The sequence below is a fragment of the Mytilus edulis genome, chromosome 1 (assembly GCF_963676685.1).
Source record: "Mytilus edulis chromosome 1, xbMytEdul2.2, whole genome shotgun sequence".
NCBI classification, from domain to species: Eukaryota; Metazoa; Mollusca; class Bivalvia; order Mytilida; family Mytilidae; genus Mytilus; species Mytilus edulis.
In genome coordinates this window covers 15,650,792-15,670,726 of record NC_092344.1, presented here as the reverse complement: position 1 = coordinate 15,670,726, position 19,935 = coordinate 15,650,792, and the positions used below count along the sequence as shown (strand labels likewise).

The window sequence follows — 19,935 nt, the reverse complement described above, 5'->3', positions numbered from 1 at the left end:
GAGTGAGAGTGTGTTTTTAAGATGCTTTTTAGAACTTTTTTGTTACATGTTTATATATTAATATGAGCTCTTGCTTTCCATGTTTAATTGTATATGTGCATGACTTGAAATAAAATTGAGAATGGAAATGGGGAATGTGCCAAAGAGACAACAACCCGACCATACAGCAGACAACAGCAGAAGGTCACCAACAGGTCTTCAATGCAACGAGAAATTCTCGCACCCGGAGGCACCCAACAGAAAATTCTTGCACCCCTAAACAAATATATACTGGTTCAGTAATAATGAACACCATACTAAACTCCAAATTGTACACAAGAAACTAAAAGTTTAAATGATACAAGACTAACAAAGGCCAGAGGCTCCTGACTTGGGACAGGTGCAAAAATGCGGCGGGGTTAAACATGTTTGTGAGATCTCAACCCTCCCCCTATACCTCTAGCCAATGCAGAAAAGTAAACGCATAACAATACACACATTGAAATTCAGTTCAAGAGAAGTCCGAGTCTGATGTCAGAAGATGTAACCAAAGAAAATAAACAAAATGACAATGATACATAAATAATATCAGACTACTAGCAGTTAACTGACATGCCAGCTCCGGACCTCAATTAAACTGATTGAAAAATTATGTCTTCATCATATGAATATCAGGCACAATCCTCCCCGTGAGGGGTTTTGTATCATACCATCATAACATATATGAGAAGAACATAACCCGTGTCATGCCAACAACTGGTTTATTAAGAATAAATGTGTTTAGTTCCGATGCAAAGACCCTATAAGTGAATCAATATTAACGCCAAAATATGCTATCTTTAATGACCTGACAACAGTATCGTAACTATATCCCTTCTTAATAAGTCTATTTAAAGGTTTTGTTAGCTTCTGAGGTGAATACTGACATTTTTGTGCTTTATAAAGAATATTTCCATAAAATATTGGATGTGAAATACCTGAACGTATAAGAAGTCTGCATGTTGAGCTATATTTATGAATGATGTCCTTATACCGATGATAAAATTTAGTAAATGTTTTGACTAGTTTGTGATATCGAAAACCTTGGTGTAATAATTTTTCAGTAATACATAAATTTCTCTCGTTAAAATCTAAAACATTGTTACATACACGAGCAAATCGTACAAGTTGAGATATATAAACTCTGTCAGATGGTGACAAGGGAACGTCACCATCTCTTTTATCTTAAATTTTAGTATTGAGCTTTCCGTTAATGATATATATATCAAGATCGAGGAAAGGGCAGTGGTCATTGTTAGTATGAGCGATATTCAAAGTAAGTTCAACAGGATAAATTTCTTTAGTATACATACTGAAGTCGTCATTATTTAGAGCTAAAATAGCATCCAAATATCTAAAAGTATTATTAAATTTGTGTATCAGATGTTGTTTCGATGGGTCTTTGCTGATTTTTGTCATAAATTGTAACTCATAGCAATACAAAAACAGGTACGCAATATGAAATGTATGTTTTGTTTGCTGTTCTTTTGTTCTGTCGGTTTAAAAAGCTCTTCAGAGCTTATGTTTGTATTTATATTCTTATACAAACTCTAAATAAAGCTATTTTATGTCTAGATAATTAAAAAACACAAATAAATGTTCGATGACTAGTTAATATAATCCAAAATGTAAAATGATCGAGATTCCAATTTCGATTTTTTTTTAACTAACTGCCCCATTTTATCTGTGGTTATTTCAGGGAAACCCTGTCATATTATATTGTAACATTGAGTCATGAGACATGACAGTCACATGTCTTGAAGATACGGTGTCGACAGGCATAAAACATATCTGATCTTTATTTCAACTCTTTAGAATTTTTTTCAACAAACTATTCTAGTGATGCATATTGTTGACATTGATAAAAAATGGTTAAATAGGTCAGTTTTATTAAATTTGTTCTAATCTCTAAAATAAAAAGCAACTTTGAATATGGTTTAAATTTGTCAAGTTGTAGTGGTGTTGTTGTTCGTTATATAGAAACCTAAAAAACTGTCACAATAATACATGCTTGCAATCGAAACTGATGAAATAGATGATACAAAAACATATGACACAACGATACTGTTGCAAATTTCCTATATTATATAACTACCTTGGGTACTGAATTAACTGTTACAAGTGCGAATTTAACTAGGTGCTGAAGTGACTTTAATTCATTATCTTATTATTTTTATGGCAATGCAATCATTGAATCAAAATAGTCTACAGTTTTTTAAACACCTACCAATATTTTCACATCATTATTTTATAAGGAAAATTTGTTAAAGATTTCAAAAGTCTTGTTTGATAAGTTGATTGAGCTGATATTTTTTTGTTCATGAGAAAATTTTATCTAGTAAAATTTTGTTTGTGATAGATCCACCATTTTGACGCCATTGCAGTTTCTAAGGACAAATTTGTAACGTGACTTTTCATTGGTATTTGACAAAATGTCACGTGACCAAAGCAAAATGGCGAAAAGTATTTTCTTTTTGTTGATGAGTTGAATTTTAGACTTATTATATCCATATGTCTGATTATGACAAATCAAACATAATGCAGACGGACCCAAATAAAGATAAACAATTTAAAAAGAAGAAAAGTAGAACATGGATCGAGGCTGCGAAAATCGTAAGCTCACCTTTTAGACAGAATTTAGATTTTTATTTGATCGATTTTCATCATTTTACTTTCTGTTATAATTTGTTAATTGTGCATATTCAGTATAATTGAAATATACTTGATCTATTTCATGATTTATATCAGATAAGTTAATTTAAGATGAAATATTACAAAAATAATGGACTAGCATTGCATCAAACATGTTAAAAATATATTGGATTTCAAATACTGAAATAGTTCACCTAACAAAATGTATATTCTGCATGTGTGTATTGTGGTTACAGCAAAGTATTTAAATCTGATGCATCTGTGTCTGTTTCTGCATGTAATTATTTCATGTAGTGTGAATGATTTAAATGAAACTTTGAAATTGGATGAGATGGGAAACATCTGTTTTTGCCATTTTTTATATATTTTATTCTCACCCCTAGAGATCAGATAATTTTGCACCTTTATACATGCCAATATATAAGCATCATCATATTGACAGATAAGTAAGATAACTCTGATATTTTTTTAGTGACCCTGCGATACAAGCATCCTATTGTACATGTATATTTATGTCTAATCTTATGTATTTGTATGTAATATGATGAAAGCTTTTTATAGGGCCCTTTAATTGGAAAAGAAATTATTCTTGTTCTTTTATACAATATAAAATCACATTATGGCAAATAGGATTGAAAAACCTGTCTCTTTGTTAAATTGGATTCTACATAACAAAATAAATCAGGAAAACATGCTCCGCTCCATAACAAAAGTATTGAAAATGTTTGTTGAGTTTTATAATAATCTGAAAAAAAAAGGATAAATGCAATTTGAAAATGTCAGTTGAGTTCCATGTTAAACTGAAAAAGGAAAACTGCAACTTATAAGACGAATAGCTTACAGGTATATTGTGTGAATTATTAGTTTGTAAACCTTTTAGATTTGATAGTGAACGTTTATATCATAAGAAATAAACTATTGTTTATATTTGATATTGTTAATCTTCAATAATATAAATAATTTCAGTAATTGTTTGTTGTTTTAGGTATTTTTTTCTGGTGATATAACTTTACCACCACCAGCATGACTGGGCTGAGTGTCTTCATATTTGGAATTGTTTACAATGAGAATTCATAAATTCTTCATTGAGGGGTCATATACATAGATTCATAAATTTATTTGATCAAATATCAATATAAAACATTACAAAAAAAGTACACTTATTTAACCATTGCTAAAATAAACCACATGGTATCTGTGAAAGAATAATTCCTGCATAATATCAGAAATATTATTTATATTTTTCAGGTTTTGGAAAGTAATCCACAGACACCTATGAATTGTAAAACAATCCTTCAAAGAATTAAAGATGACAATTTAAAGGATATAAGGTAATGCCCATTGAAAAAACTGTTCCTCAACACTTTATTATTATTTTTGTTGCAGGTTGCATTATTTATTTATTTCGTCGCAGGGCTTCTAAAATGTTGTATATGACTTTTTTGGCTAAAAATACTTTTTGACACCAATGGTCTGGGCGGGAGGAAATCCTTGGTATTACAAAATAGCATACAGTTAGACCAATCAAAATGTGTGAAATAAGACATATTACAAAATTGTCAATGTCAGTTGTTTGTAAAGTTTGCTTCAAAAATGTTGTATGAAAACTTGAAAATCGTTGTAGAATGGCTTTGGGAAAAAAATAATTGTACATTTCTTTATTTTTTTGAAAATAATTTAAGTTCTTGGATAATCCAGAAATGTCAAAGTTTTTATTTTACTGCTATTTACAAAAATGTTCAAGTTCACATACAACATTTTGGAAGCATGCATTTTGCCAAAATTTTAAAGCCTGTTTGTGAGATATTTTTTTCTTGAAAAATTTGTAATTTACAACATTTTAGAAGCCCAGCAACGATTTGCTTGGTGAGGAGTTTGTGGTTGTTTTGGTCTGTTGTACATGTTGTACTGTTCAATAATGGTTGTACACAATGTATTTTCTGTTTCCCTCTTTATATGTTATACATGGTGTATAAAACCAATATGGCAAAATATGTTAACCTTTTGAACTTTGATGTTTCCCCATCATGTTTTTCATGAAAATAATCATGTATGTCATAATGAAAATGGACAACTTAATTTTTATATTTGAAATTCATCAACTGAGTAGACTTTAAGACTAAACATAATTATATTGGATATATTTGATCATTATCCAATTGCTTTTTGTTGAATTTTCAATATCAAAAAAGAAAGAACACAAAGATGTGAACAAAAAAACTATTCAACAGGATATTACCATATTGTAAACAGACTACCACAAAAACATGTCATGTATTGAACTAAAACTGTTGGGTGGCAGTGATCTCCATGGCATGGATGAAACTTGAACGATGGAGGAACTTTAAACATCACAAACCGTGTCTACACTGTACAGTGTAGCGTGATTGGAAGTAGTTCATCCCTCCACATAAGGATAGATGAACATGCTAATTCATTGCTTATCTAAATTATATTTATTTGAATTTTCATTATGAATAGAAGTATAAATATTTTCATTAATTGCCGTTTGTAATCATTTAAAGGCAAAGCCTTCATGCCCCCCACCTTTAGTCGAGAATGACCAAAAGCTGTCATGAAGGTCCCCATGTAGTTTTCTTGCTATTTTCGGGAATTGTTATGGGGGTTAAAAATCATGTGAAGCTTGTTTTTACGGACATTCAAATTTAGAAGTCATGAACCCATTACCGGTATGGCTGATTTGCAGCAACTACAAAACAATTTGTACAGGTTATATATGTTAAAGGTTAATGAGATTTGTAAAGCAAATGTTGACAAATGAAAAGGTTTCTAATGACTTTATCTAGCCATGCTAGCAAATTGATGCTATGCAACATGCATCTTTTGAGTCTGAATAATCTGAATAGAAACCGAAAACGCGGATGTATCAATTTGATTGTAAACTACGAAGTGAATTCGAAATAACAATACAATATTTCTTTTCAGGAAATATTAAGTTTTAACTTTTTAAAAACTTTTGAAGTAATTCAATATTATCATTTATACAATAAAGCAGTCCTTGAGTTATTTGCGATGAATTTACGTCTTATTTTGTGCTTCTTAAGAAAGGGGGATGCTGATTGCGTAAGTCAAAATAAAAGCAAGTGTTCGACTTGTTAAACTGTTTTCTTTGTAACTTGATTAATAATTTATTTATCTTATCTAAATTATCACAACCATTTGCGGAAACTTAGTGGAATAATTTGACAAATGAATTGACTATCTTCAGATAGTATTCTCCTGTCCGGTTTAATGATCTCAGGTACAAGTGATTAGCGATCTTAATCCAGATATCCCTTAGGTGTTAAGAACTGTATTGAATTACAATATAAAAAAAGCCTGAGGGTTATGCAATAACATGCATTTGATTATAATTGCCAAAAAAATTAGCGTCATGCTATAAAAACCATAACAGTTTTGAACGATGGCAGAAGACAATTTAACGATGGTGCAGGTCATTTGACGATGGCGCAAGACATTTGAACGATGGCGAGGTGCCATCATTAAACAGGCCATGGAGATCCCTGATATTTGTTTCCTTTCTTTTAAATTAAATTATTTTAGTGTTTCGTGCCTCAGACCACAATTATTCTTCTCCTTTGCTACAATGCATCTTTTGGTAAAAGTCAAATTAAATTAAAAATTTGTACCGCTTCAAACATGAAATAAATGTACCTGCTTATATATAAACCATTATTCGTCTAATAAAATATGCTTATAGGACAATCCATAAGTAATGTAAGTGCTTTTTCTTTTGAGAGCCTTATTAACATGTCAATGGTAGGATATGGAAAAAGGAAAATGGCTTTTGATACATTTTATGAAATTCTCCATACATAATATCTTTTACAAAAATCACCCTACAGCAGTTCACAAGCTGTATATGCCTGCGACTTTGCAGGTGTGTTCTAGTTAACTTGATGTTAAAAAAAAGGTTATTTTGTATGATTGCAAGTGAGACCCATAGACCAAAAAACAAGAATGCGAACAACTAAGTTTGAGATATGTTATGACCTCTTTGAAAATGCAAGGTGATTTTCTACCAAAACTTAATACAAATAAAGCAATTCCGGTCCAACATCTTAAGAGAAAATAATTGAACTAACAAACAATATCTTTATAGGAAGATATTCAGATCCATGATATTTTTAAGTTAGATTGCTCACAGATCTTAAGTTTATGCCTTTATTTTTATTGAAACAGGAAGTATTCCTGAAGACATTGACTTGAAATATATGTGTTTGTGTATTTTTTTATTTCAGTGGTTCAGTTCCATTAGCATGTTTAAACTCTTGTCTGGATACCAACTCAAGAGGCAAAGACAGTGTATTTTATAAAGTGTATGGAAGAGCAGATGTTTACGGACTAAAAGTAAGTAATTAGGTCTTTCCACTTTTCATGGAAAGACCTTTTGTTTTTCTTCTTTTGAATATTTTGTTTTTCTTCTGCCGTCTGAGATGCTTTTTTGTCTTACAACATATCGAATGGATTTTTGGCCAATAATGTTGTACAGTAATGGGGGTTTCAAAACTCATCCTGTGTGACAGAAAACTTATTCTTATAGGAGTTATCTTCCCGCGGCCCCTTTTTCTTCTTATCGCTATATCTCTAAAACCGTAAAAGATTTTAGCAAACTGTTTTCACCAAATTGTTCGTCTCCTCTTAAGAATGATTTGGTTCATTTTGACTTGAGTGATCGGAAAACATCTTATGGGAGTTATTTCCCTTTGAAAATTTAAGATAGGCGATTTGTTGGATAAATTCATACGTTATAAGTCGTAGTGGACTACAGTCTTTTGATATAAAGTCCTTGGTCCATTTGAAGGAAATTGAGGTCAAGGTCAAAGGTCAAGGTCATGTCATAAATTTTGCTTGTTATCGTTATTCTAAAGAAACTGTGACAGTAAATGATATGATGTGTTTGCCAAATAACTGTTTACAAAAAGGCACAACTTTAACCTATTTAAGTCAAAGAGTTTTGGTTAACCCTTATATGAGTTTTCACCCCTTTTGTATTTGAAATCAGTATTTCTCCACAACCATACAAGTGATTGACCTCAGGCCATCGATTTGAGATCACTGACCTATGACCTTGAAATTGAGGTCAAGGTCAAAGGTCAAGGTCATGTTTCGAATTTTGCTTGTTATCATTATTCAAAAGAAACTGTTACAGTTAATGATATGATGTGTTTGCCAAATTACTGTTTACTATAAGGCGCAACTTCAACCTATTTCAGTCGAAGTGTTTTGGTTAACCCTTATAGGAGTTTTCCCCCTTATGTATTTGAAATCAGTATTTCTCCAACACCGTACAAGTGATTGACCTTTGGATTGAGTTGAGTTCACTAACCTGTGACCTTGAAATTGAGGTCAAGGTCAAAGGTCAAGGGCATGTTCTAAATTTTGTATTTAGCTTGTTGAAATTATTCAAAAGAAACTGTTACAGTTAATGATATGATGTGTTTGCCAAATTACTGTTTACCATAAGGCGCAACTTCAACCTATTTCAGTCGAAGTGTTTTTGTTAACCCTTATAGGAGTTTTCTCCCCTTATGTATTTGAAATCAGTATTTCTCCACAACCATACAAGTGATTGACCTGGGATCTTTTGATTTGAGATCACTGACCTATTAACTCAACATTGATGTGAAGGTCAAAGGTCAATTTGACGTTCTAGATTTTGACCTTTGCTAAAAATTCTTTCTGGTTCATTATAAAACAATTAAGTCTTCTGCATAAACCTATTAATCTTATTTTTTGTTATCAGTTTGATTTACCACATTACATCAACACGGAGTAACATTTTCTCACATCGTTTTTTAAATTTCATTCTTATTATCGAGGTGGAAAGACCTTCAATTGTTCTCTGAAGAATTGGTTTTTAATTTGATTTAAGATTTTTTAAAAGGATATCTTCTCAAGGTGTAGTAAAATGTAGCATTTCTTTCTTAATACCTTCTTGTTTAAATTTTGTGTATAGTTGATATTTATGTTTACTTTGCACACCTTTTTCACAAGAGAAGTCAGAAAAAGACTTTTAAAATCTTGATAAAAAGACAGATTAAACTTCAGTATGGTTTGGTGGCAAAAAAGTTAAATATGCCTTTGAACATAGTACAGGAAAAAAATATTTGTTTAAATAAATTATCCTTTCTATGTATTCTTTTTAGAGTGATTTGCCAGACGGTTCTGAAGTAATCAGTGTCAAAGAAGAAGATGAAGATATACAAATTACAGACAGCACATTTCCAGATCAGAAAAAAGAAAATTGTAAGTTTTATGCTTGTACCACTAATGGTGTAAAAATGGTAATATTTGCCAGATTGACCAATTTAATAAGCTAAAATGGAATACCAATTTTTGGTTAAACAGATTTGAAATTTATCATGACCATAAATTTCAATGCCCTTTTGTCAGAAACTGATACTTTTTGGTTATCAGTCGCCAAATAATGTTATAAAACTGTCATTTGGTATGACACTGTTATAATTTACAGTGCTCTCAAAGTTTCTGTCATAATGTTGTAATACAGTGAAAACTGACTTGACTGAATTTTGCATAAAACCAAAAACCTGACTAAATGAAACATGTTTTAAAGCACTGTCATATCCAACTGTGTACATTGTTAACCTGATAAAACCTGAACATCTGTCAAAATCTAACAAAATCTGAAGTTCCGAAGAGGTTCAGTTTAGATAACTTCTACTGTAGTTGTTAATGGTATTCTTTGCTGAAGAATTTTGTAAACATCCTTAATAATGTTTAAATATATACATTGTTAACATTGTTTATTTCAGTGGTATATGTTAAATTACCCAGTGGTATAACAACTATACCCCTGAAAGATGAGGAAGAAAATGAAGACGATGATGATGCTAGTGAAATGGATCTACCCCCTCAAGTTAATGGAGAGAACAAAAATAACACTGATACAACAAATTTACGTCGTAGCATAAGACAATCATTAAGACAGAAGAAAAAGAAATTAGAATATCCAAGGATTATCATAAAACCCATTCAACCGCCACCTAAAGAGGGTAATTTTCATATTTTACATAATATTTGTTTAGGAGTATACATCTGTTTCATAACTTGGTGGTGAATGATTGGTGGAAAGAACATATATTTGACCCAATATTATTACAGATTACATGTACATATCTAAGATTGTAAACCTTACATCTCCATAGAGTTTACATAGCAGTTTATATGCATATTCTTAAATTCTTATTTGTATTGTCATTTTCAGTGAAAGATACCTATTTTGTGGAATTGTTTTGTTTAGTTATCAAGCACCACCCTCTACCCTGTGTTAAAACTTCTAAAATCATGAGTAAATTGCCCTGATGGTATGAATAATTCAACAGTGTTCTCTTTGAAAATTTCTTGTAGAATTCGATGTCATTATGTATTAATAGATATTAGCGAATAAATATAATACAAGCATTATTTATTATCTGTGAATTTATGTGTTAGAGTGCAATCAAATGTAATATTGAGAATTAGCTGTCTTTAATGCATTTCTTTATTTCAATTTATAGAGAAAAAAGATGAACCAAAGGAAGAAATTATAATAGATGTTGCTGATGATATACCACAGCAGAATGGTAATCAAAACTCTGAGGACTCAGAAACAGATAGCTCACAATCTCAGAGACCACAAACAATGAGGGAAATTCTAGCTGGTATTCCTGGTTTTAGTATGAGGGTAGCGTATTATTTATTTTACTTTTATAGGTCATCTGGCTTGTTTGACCATGTGTACTATTTCCAATACTTTGAATTCTTTGTGTATGCGTTATCTTCCTGTTTATTCCATTGTAAAAAAATATAGTTGATTACATTTTCTCACGCAAACATTTAGTTCTCTTACAGGACTTTTATTGTTAATTTGTTTACTGTGTGATATTGTATGTTTCAACATTTAAATGATGCTACTATATTTATTACGTGAAAATGCATAAGTCTATTCTTCAATTAATATATACTATGAATGGTATTACCAATGTGTTTTCAACTGATCGGGCGGAGCTTATGTTTTAATTTGCATAAGGACAGTCTATTTGAAGATATGTGTGATAAGGATGATTGCCGTTATAATACTAATTGAATTCTAATCACTAATCAGTGTCACCAAACGCATATACAAAAGGACTGATTGTATGATACGAGACGAATAACTGGACACTTCATTGATGAACTTATCCCAAAACTCCTATCTATAGATGGACTGATCTTAAATGAGCGAACTTCATAACTCCGCCCAGTCAAGTGAAATAAATCTAGTAATATATGAAGAAAACTAAATAAAAAACTGATTCCTATGTACACGAGACAAATTTTTGGTGAAAAAAAGAATAAATAGTATATTAATTGATATAAATTTTTTCTTCCAGCCAAGAAAAAGAACAAAGAAATTAAGCCATGCTGCTCAAATAGCCCAAACAAAAGAAGGTTGTATAGACTTAGAAACTCCTGATTCCATACTTGTAACAACAAATCTAAGGGTAAGTTTCTCAGCTTAGCTGTAGAATCAAAGAATTTAGTCTTTAATACTGGAATGGAGAATAAATCAATGACAAATTACATTACATTTGTAGTTTTGAACTTTTGAAATTATCTCCCTTATTGCTTTATTGCTTTTTTGAAATAAAGTAATTTTGTGTGGAAAGTTTAGATATAATGCCAGATATTTGTGGAATTTGATTTAGTGGTGACCAAATGTCAGAGGTAAAGGGGAATAGTACAGTGTCTTAGAGTAATTATGTTTCAAAAGTCAAAAATGGAAAAAAAAACTCACCAAATTATCACAAAAATTGGCACTTGCAACAATAAAAATGTTGTAGAAAAGATGTAGAATGCTAATGTCAATGGGACAACTGTTAGTCATTTTAGATAAGTGATTTACCTCTGAGTCTACAAACCATAGCTATTTTACCTTGTTGCAAAGTTGGGTTTTTAATTGAACAGACATAATTTATATGTTAACTTACAGAAATCCTGGTATCTATGATGAGTTTATTTATATTTTAAATCTTTGCATTGTTTCAGACTTTGATTGATAGACATACCTTTGATTTGTTACCACCAAATTACCAGTACAAATTACTTCAACTGTTACCTGAATGTGATAGATGTATAGGCAAAGACAGTGGAATGAGGTAGATACTAGAACATATTACTTCTCTTACCTTTGTCTTTGTAGATATGCTGGTAAAAAGTTTGTGGTGTTCAAAATTTAAATCATGACTGGTATCTATGATGAGTTAATTTCTGACCATTTTATTTCTGTAATGCAGTTTGACGTTAAATAGACATTTAATTTCCATCATATATCATGTCCAAAAGGTTTACTTGGATTAAGTTTGATTTGATGAAAACATACAATCAGTTAAGTAATGGAATAACTTAAGAAATAGTTTTCAAATTTGCTAATTACTGAAGAAACAATAAAAGATAAATATAGAATATGTTGAATTAATTAGTGACACAAGCCAGAAAATGTAGCACACATAAAGAAATTTAATCTGAAGCAAGAGGAAAGGACAAGGTACGATAAGGCTCGTTTTTACCCCCCCTATTTTCTCATTTTTCAAATTCTGTTTTTGGGAAGCTACTTATCACGTTAAAATATTCCCTTAGGTTTGAAGTTTGTTTGGCTGAACTTCAAAACCATTGATTTCAGAAAGTGGGTGAGGTTAAAGGGCACCAAAAATGCCCCAAAAAAATGGAAAATCTTGATTTTTGGTCATTGTTTCTTAAAATTTAATAGGGTGCACCTACGTGAACCAGAGAAAATTACATTGATTTAGACAGCAAAAAAAGTGTTAATGACATTCCTATTAAAAAATCCTGGATCACGTTGGCGCAGCCACTTAAAAACCAAAAAAGTTGTTGTAATAAACACCCTAAAAGTGAATAATAATTACAATGTTTGAATAATAACAGAAAGTTTGCCCCCCTCACCTCACCCAATTCCTTAAATTAGTGGTTTTGCAGTTCATCCTAGCAAACTTCAAGCATTAGGGAATATTTTAACATGATATGTAGCTTTCAAAAACAAAATTTGAAAAATAAGAAAATAGGGGGCCAAAAACCAGCGTTATCGTACCTTGTCCTTGGTATGACTTTCACACAGCTTGAGACACAAATCAATTATTGAATCAAAGTCACTGCAGTACATGAAAAAAAAAAATAAACAACATGGGGCAAATTTCCACCTCACTGCAATTCAAGACAACCCTTAGTCCTAGTCTGAGTGATATTTATATAAGAACAGTATCTCTGGATGATAGGTTTAAACTAATATTTCTTTTGTAGGTTAAGTTGTACAGCTTTTAATAATGAGTTTTTTGCCAAAGCATGTCAAGAGTGGACTCAAAGATTAGCTGATGGTTAGTAAATAAACAGTTAAAAACTGAATGTCAGCCAGTGGATTCATTATAAATCTAATAGTCATTTTACCAATTTATTTATTTTAGATCACCTGGCCATTGTCATCACATACACAGTATTGAACGTCAGCAACCTATTTTCCTACACACAATTTTAAGTGTGCTTGGGCGTATATAAAAGTGGATTTCAGCTTGTTATTTCTTTAAAACTGATCATCAGAGATTATAGATATAACATACTTTTGACGTACTCACACATTATGTGACATATATTAAAGTTCTGTTTAACATTATAATTTTTTTCCTGTATTAATTGTATCGCTTTGTGAATAATAATAATTATTATTTAAGCTATGTAGTTAGTTATTAATTGTGAGACAAAAAAGGATTTATTATCTAAAAACTATTACTGTCTTAAGAATAGGCAGCAATTTCTACCATAATGAGTTTCAATTTATTTTGTTCTGGCTTACAGGAGAATTGACTCCAGAAAATCAAGGCCGATTAAAACAGGATGAGGAAAGAGAGCAGAGTAGATTAGATCCTTGGAAGGTTTGTATTAAGAAAAAAGTGAAATAACAAAAACTCCAAGCAAAACGAAAAGTTCTTTATCAAATGACAAAATCAAAACCTCATGCATATTGAACTAGTTGAAAACAACTGTTATATTCCCGACTTGGTGCATGCATTTCCTTATGTAGATAAGGGTGGATTAAACATGCTTTTATGGCTAACTAAACCTCTCACTTGTATGACAGTCACATTATTTTGATTACAATGTGTGAACAAAACAAACAGACATAATAGGTAAAAATGTCAAAAATTTGGAGACAGCTGTCAACACTGTTATAATCTTAATCACTATAGAAACAAATAGCTATTTCACCAAAGGAAGAACATGGCATGTAGACACTCTATAGACGAAGTACATAAGTATAAATTAAGGAGAAGAAGAAAAAAATGACCATAACAATGATGGGATGTATTAATATTGATCGACACCAAAGCATGTTAACAAAAACTGTAAAGGTTAAAAATATACAAAGACAAATAAAAAGAACACTACAATACCCAATTGAGATGATAAACAATGTCAGTACCTAGAATCTATACTTCTAGACTTTCATGTATTATTTGCACAAAATAGTTGATACAAAATATTTTCATTTGTCATTTTCAGGTGAAACACTTTGAACCAGTATATGGTAAACGGTATGTATTGTGTCTTTAGCTAGAAAAATATGACTTCAGAATATGTTTTTTTTACATCTCAGTACAAGGACATACAGCAGAATACTATATGATCATAGTGCTCATAAATGAAAGGTTATTGTCAAGAGATAACCAATGCATTTATAAGAATTATGTGTTATCAAAGGAACTGCAAATAATGGTATATATGGGTGCATTTGTTGAACAAAACAAATCTAAATAGCTCAATAAATGTTCTGAATTGGTGTGAATTATTGATTGAAAAGGATGGCAGGCATCCTTTCCAGTTTCAAAATTGACAAATTTAGAAATGCACTGTCCAGCTTTGTATATTGTCTTGTACTGTCTAATTTTCTGTTAAATGATCATGTTGTTTCGGCTTAAGGATGTATTCAGGTGATCTAAGGTAAAAAAAAACAAAAAACAAGAATTCAAAATTGATACTTTAAGCTGAAAGAGTATTAGTTAAGGATCGAAATAAGCAAAAAATATTGATAGGTTATGGAGCCCCTTTTCGAAATATTTGATTTATAAAATATGGCGGGAAAAGGCTGACTCGGACTTTTAACTTATATTTGGGTCTCAAATCAAAAGAAAGAAAATCAAGAATCTGCTAAAATTTTGTCAAATGACCTTTTATGAGCTATTAAGTCTTATGTTAAAAAATAAATAGGTGTTATGGGGCAAAATAGTTTACCTTGTATCGTATGGAAAAACACCAAGGAGTCCGAACATTTGACACTTATTCCAAAACCTCACATAAGTACATCCTTAATTGGTTTATTGGTATTCACATTCACAAAAGGATGTTGAAACATGATAGATTTTAATGGTACATGTATTGAGTTTCTGCTTACTGATAACCTTCTATGCTTTTAAAAACTGCTGATTAGTGTAAACTAAATTGGGATGATATCTTAAGTTTTCTATGGAGTGAGTTTATGACTTGTTACATGACTTCCTTCCAGGAAATGCAGGTTGTTTGATATTTACTGCTGCAATAACAGAGTTCCAAAGTTATTTCCTTTTGAGTTGTTTCAGAATGGTAAAATTGTTGGTTTCTTCATGAGAAACAGTAAACACAAACAAAATGCATGCATAAGTAAATCCAAAAATTGACATGTAACAAAAACTAGATATAAAATGGAGTCAAGTGGGATAGAAACCAAACACCGGTAACACTAAAAACCATGACATGCATACTATTTACAAAAATCTGAATTATGTTTAATATATTTTTTTATGTGTTGGATGAGAAAAAAATACTTCTATGATACCTTTGTAAATATCATACATATGTTTTACAGGAGAATCAAGCATGAAGTTCCTAAAGCTGATATGCCTTCACCAACATCAGAGCCACATCCGATCGTTAGTAGGAAACCTCAGATTAAAAAGGCTACTATTGTAGCTAACATGTTGAAACAAAGGTCAATATTTCAGACTGTCAATAGATTAAAAGACAACCATGACTCTCCTGGAGGACTGTTATTAAAAGTTGTTCATAAAGAGCATAAAAGTGAGTCGCATGCAGTCAAACGGCCTGTGTCGCCTTCGATTAAACAGGAGGATGATATTGCTAGTGTAAGTCCGATTAAAAAAGCAAAGACTCCTCCTCCTGTTGTAACACAGAGTATAGGCACGTACAATCATCCAATAGTTATAACAGAAGTGTCAGAAGCAATATCATCAAAACCTCAAGTTTCTTTGTTGACATCAGCATTGACTACCTCTTTAACGCAGCCTGCTATCATCAAACATACCTCTCTTCAAGCTTCTTTGAGTCAGCCTCCAAGAACAACCTCTATACTGCACAATATTCCAATTATTCGACCCCCAGCTCAGACACGAACGCTTGCTCAGATAAAAGTGACAAATGCTGTGCGTTCTCAAGGAACAAGAACATTAGCTCAAATCAAAGCTCAGACAAAGGCAAGAGTGCAGATGCGTAATGTTCAGTTAAGTCCCCAAAGTGATCACAGTCCAATACAGAGTCCACCAAACAGACATATCCCAAATATAATGCTAGGTAAAAAACTATCTCCTATTAATCTTGTCAGTAAAGCATCGAACATCCCAAATATTATACTGGCTAAAAAACAATCGCCTGTTAATAAACCGGCTCTTCAGCCAGGAAGTAAGACACCTGTCAAATCATCAGATCAAGAGAAGGAGGAGCTAACAAAGGATGGAATTAACTTGAGGCGATCAATGGAGATATGTAAAAATACTAGTGTGAGTGGAATAAATATCAAACGGTCAATGGAAATATGTCAGAGTGTTATACAAAAAACAATGGCTCAGTTTCAATCTGAGAATCCACAACTAAATGCTCCAGAAATGTGCAATATGAACCTGAAATCTCAATCACCAGTTAAACTGGTACCTTTAGCTAATCACATAAGTGCCTCAAAATTATTACTGACCACATCTTCAAATCTTCAGACTTCTACAAGTGTTGTAAATACTAGTGCTTCAAATAAACTGATATCAGGTGCTAAAGATGGAGGATATGTGGTATCAGTGACACGTGTGCCATCAACGACAGTAGCACCTGCAAGTGTAGTAACTTTACCGGGAACCAACACAAAGTTCCTAATACCAGCCGGAAATACAACTCTGACAAACCAAGCGTTAATGCAATTGATATCTTCATCCCAGGGTTTAAGTACTGTTTCTTCATCACCAGCCAGAGCTTCAAGTGCTCCACCAATAAATAATGTGCAGATACAAAACCTGGTACGTTCTGCTAGTGTTGGTTTGAATGAATCAAGTGCACCTTTTCAACCAAAGACGTCTGTTACGGATACCACTTCTTTAAATCTAACACCAGAACAGTTGAATTTTTTATCCAAGAGTGGCACTGTTACCACATCAGGTCATAAAACTCCGCAAATATTAATTCAGAGACCTGCTTCAGCCAATCAGATCACTCAGTCAGGTGACAAACAAGTTACAAAAATTGTGGTTTGCAGTGCCGCTCAATTGGTTCAACAACTCAGTGCTAAACACAATACTGTCAAGGTGGCGTCTCAATCAAATCAAAATATAAAAGTGGTACCAAATAATGGTTCCAAGGATTGCGCATGTAATCTTAAAGCTATGATTATGTGTAACAAATGTGGAGCTTTCTGTCATCATGACTGTATTGGATCATCAAGACTTTGTGTAAACTGTGTAATAACAACATAACACAGTGTATGATTATGTGTATCAACTGTGGAGCATTCTGACATCATGAGTTCATGACTGTATTGGATCATCAAGACTTTGTGTAAACTGTGTATCAAGATTTTGTGTAAACTATGTAATAACAACATGACAAAGTGTATGCTTATGTGTAACAAATATGGAGCATTCTGACATCATGACAGTATATTGGACCATCAATAGTTTGTGTAAGGCCAGGGTTTTTTAATTTGTTGGTTTACGGATTTTCCCCATGAAAAAGTTAGGTCTGTCTGTCGGGGAAATAAAATTAAAAAAAATCTTTCAAGACATAAAAATATGCAAAATAAATATGATATATATTTCACCTTTCTAACAATATGTTAGTTATGCTATTTTGTCATTATTTCTTAAATTTTAGTTCGATGAAATATTATTGCTCAGCTGTCATAAACATCGCATGACATTGTCTAATAATTTCCTGTAAAAAAAGGGGGGGGCGTGTGTGTATGTGTGCACCGACAAAGACAAAATTAAATCAGCATTTCACAAACAAGAAAAAACAGATTCGCTTGCTCTTAATTATCAATTCCAGAAAACTTGGTGAATAATGACCTTCAAGCACGAAAACTGATAAAGAAATTAATGTAAAAACATCGTACGAAAATAACCAGAGGATCCCGAAAAATCTGGCAAAAATTCAAAAAGTAGAGGAGCAAACATCCTTAATCTGTTGTCATGCATTCCCGTTTTTTGTCCAAATGGACAATATTTTTTTATTATCTATGAAACAATAAAATTCCAAATGATGTTAATATTCAGTACTTTCATGACTTTAACTTGATGTCTTCCAACTGTCCACATTTGGACAAGTCTATTTCTATGAGATGATGCATCTTATGTATTGATGACAAATAAGGAAAACAAACTTTTTGTGTAATTGGTTTTAAACACAGGTTTCGTTCCACAAAATTATTTGCGCAAAAACATTTCAAGGTCAGTTATAATTGATTTGTCTATTTTTAGAAACGTAAACAAGAAGTTTTATTTTTTCACAGCAGAAAGTGTTATCAATTTTTTTAGTGATTAATGCATTTCATTTCATAAAAAAGAATATTTTAATTATTTTTCAGGGATAATGCAATTGTTAGGGTTGGCGGGAATAAAAAAGCATGAAAAGTCAATTTTATTTTTATTCTTGAAATTGGCAAAATCGGGTCAGCGGATCTGTAAACCAACAAATTAAAAAATCCTGGCCTAAACTGTCTAATAACCATATAATACATTGTATGAGTGGATGATAAAGAACCTGTTCATTCTTTATTTGTAATTTTAATTTATTTTTTATTTAATTTATTTTTAACAGAAATGTACACTTTTGTCTTTAAAATTTCTCATATTAAAATGCATTAACTTTGATGATTTGTTGCTCAAAAAACTTATTTTTGGGAGCATTTTACTGCCAATTCTGTGTTTATGAATGTTATTTTAAACACATGGCTTTTAGATGCTTATTTTGAATGGTATTGACCAATACCCTTTAAGTTTTCATAATATGAACATGATGAATAAAAGATATGTTAGGCAGCAACCAAACAACAAGAATATCAAAAAGACATCTAGAAAGTAATTATCTTGCCTATATCAAGACCATCTTCGCTAGCCAAGGGTTATGATCCTATCCCGCTCTCTTCAAGCTTTGGCTAGCGAAGATGTTACAAGACATACATGGGATTTTTTTTTTATGTTTGCAGAAACCATGATGTCCATTGAATTTTAAAATGAAAGCCTTTGTGGTTAACATGTAATGTGTGCTCCCCTCTAAGATCTATAAATTAAGAAGTTCTCTATGTTATTAAGCTTTCTAAGTACCTTTTTGATATACCTGGCACAAAACCAACCTGTACCTCAGAATTTGGATGAATATATACATTATACAGGTCAATAGTGAAATAAAGTGCTTTAAATTTCGTCCACAGAGACTGGTATTGTATGAATTTAAACTGAAATTTTAGGAGCATTTTATCTGTTAAACTATTACATGTGTTGGGATTAAAGTTAGCTAGTTATTGAAGATGTAAATGATGTAGGAATTAAATTGTGTAAGAATTGCATTTTCATCCTGAGCGAATATTTGGTCCATGAATAATAATTCTAATTAAGAATGTTGGTTACAGGCGCTAGATTTACATGATTTATCAGTGATCTTTTTGTTATCATGAGTTCCTCTAATTTTTCAATTTAACATCTATCCAAAAATGTGCCCGGTAACCTCCAATTTTCTTTTTATAATTTCACAAAATACACCTCAAAAGAGATCCTGTTAATTTTTAGAAGATTTTGACACTTGTATACAAGACATATTTAAAAAAAACAAGAGCACCTGTTTCCTGCTATATGACTTATTTTATCACAAAATCATGCACACAAACATTAAACTTTTCCACCTTTAAAACAAAATTATGTCATGTATGTACTTTAGCAAATGTCT

General features: G+C 31.6%; 2 protein-coding genes across 5 annotated transcripts in view; one reads left to right on the top strand and one right to left on the bottom strand.

Moving 5' to 3' along the window:
- Positions 1-2,426, bottom strand: part of LOC139511062 (coiled-coil domain-containing protein 178-like) — a 28,009-nt gene extending 25,583 nt beyond the window's left edge. For all 4 annotated transcript variants that reach the window (XM_071297633.1, XM_071297638.1, XM_071297645.1 and 1 more), the window contains exon 1: positions 2,246-2,426. The gene's annotated coding sequence lies outside the window, so the exon portion shown is untranslated. The remainder of the gene's footprint in view (positions 1-2,245) is intronic.
- An 18-nt stretch (positions 2,427-2,444) lies between these two features.
- Positions 2,445-18,863, top strand: LOC139511057 (putative Polycomb group protein ASXL2). The gene is made up of 12 exons (XM_071297628.1): positions 2,445-2,631; positions 3,919-4,001; positions 6,933-7,041; positions 8,841-8,940; positions 9,468-9,707; positions 10,212-10,378; positions 11,067-11,177; positions 11,722-11,831; positions 12,991-13,064; positions 13,540-13,616; positions 14,245-14,276; positions 15,584-18,863. The coding sequence occupies exons 1-12, from the start codon at positions 2,530-2,532 to the stop codon at positions 17,466-17,468; spliced, it is 3,090 nt and encodes a 1,029-aa protein (XP_071153729.1). The 5' UTR covers positions 2,445-2,529; the 3' UTR covers positions 17,469-18,863.
- The last annotated feature ends 1,072 nt before the right edge of the window (positions 18,864-19,935 follow it).

Bases quoted from the DNA above. Each gene is read 5' to 3' on its own strand.
- LOC139511057 (XM_071297628.1), top strand. From the start codon at position 2,530: ATGTCTGATTATGACAAATCAAACATAATGCAGACGGACCCAAATAAA. The intron at 13,617-14,244 runs GTTTGTATTAAG...TGTCATTTTCAG, and splicing joins GTAGATTAGATCCTTGGAAG to GTGAAACACTTTGAACCAGT. The intron at 14,277-15,583 runs GTATGTATTGTG...TATGTTTTACAG, and splicing joins GAACCAGTATATGGTAAACG to GAGAATCAAGCATGAAGTTC.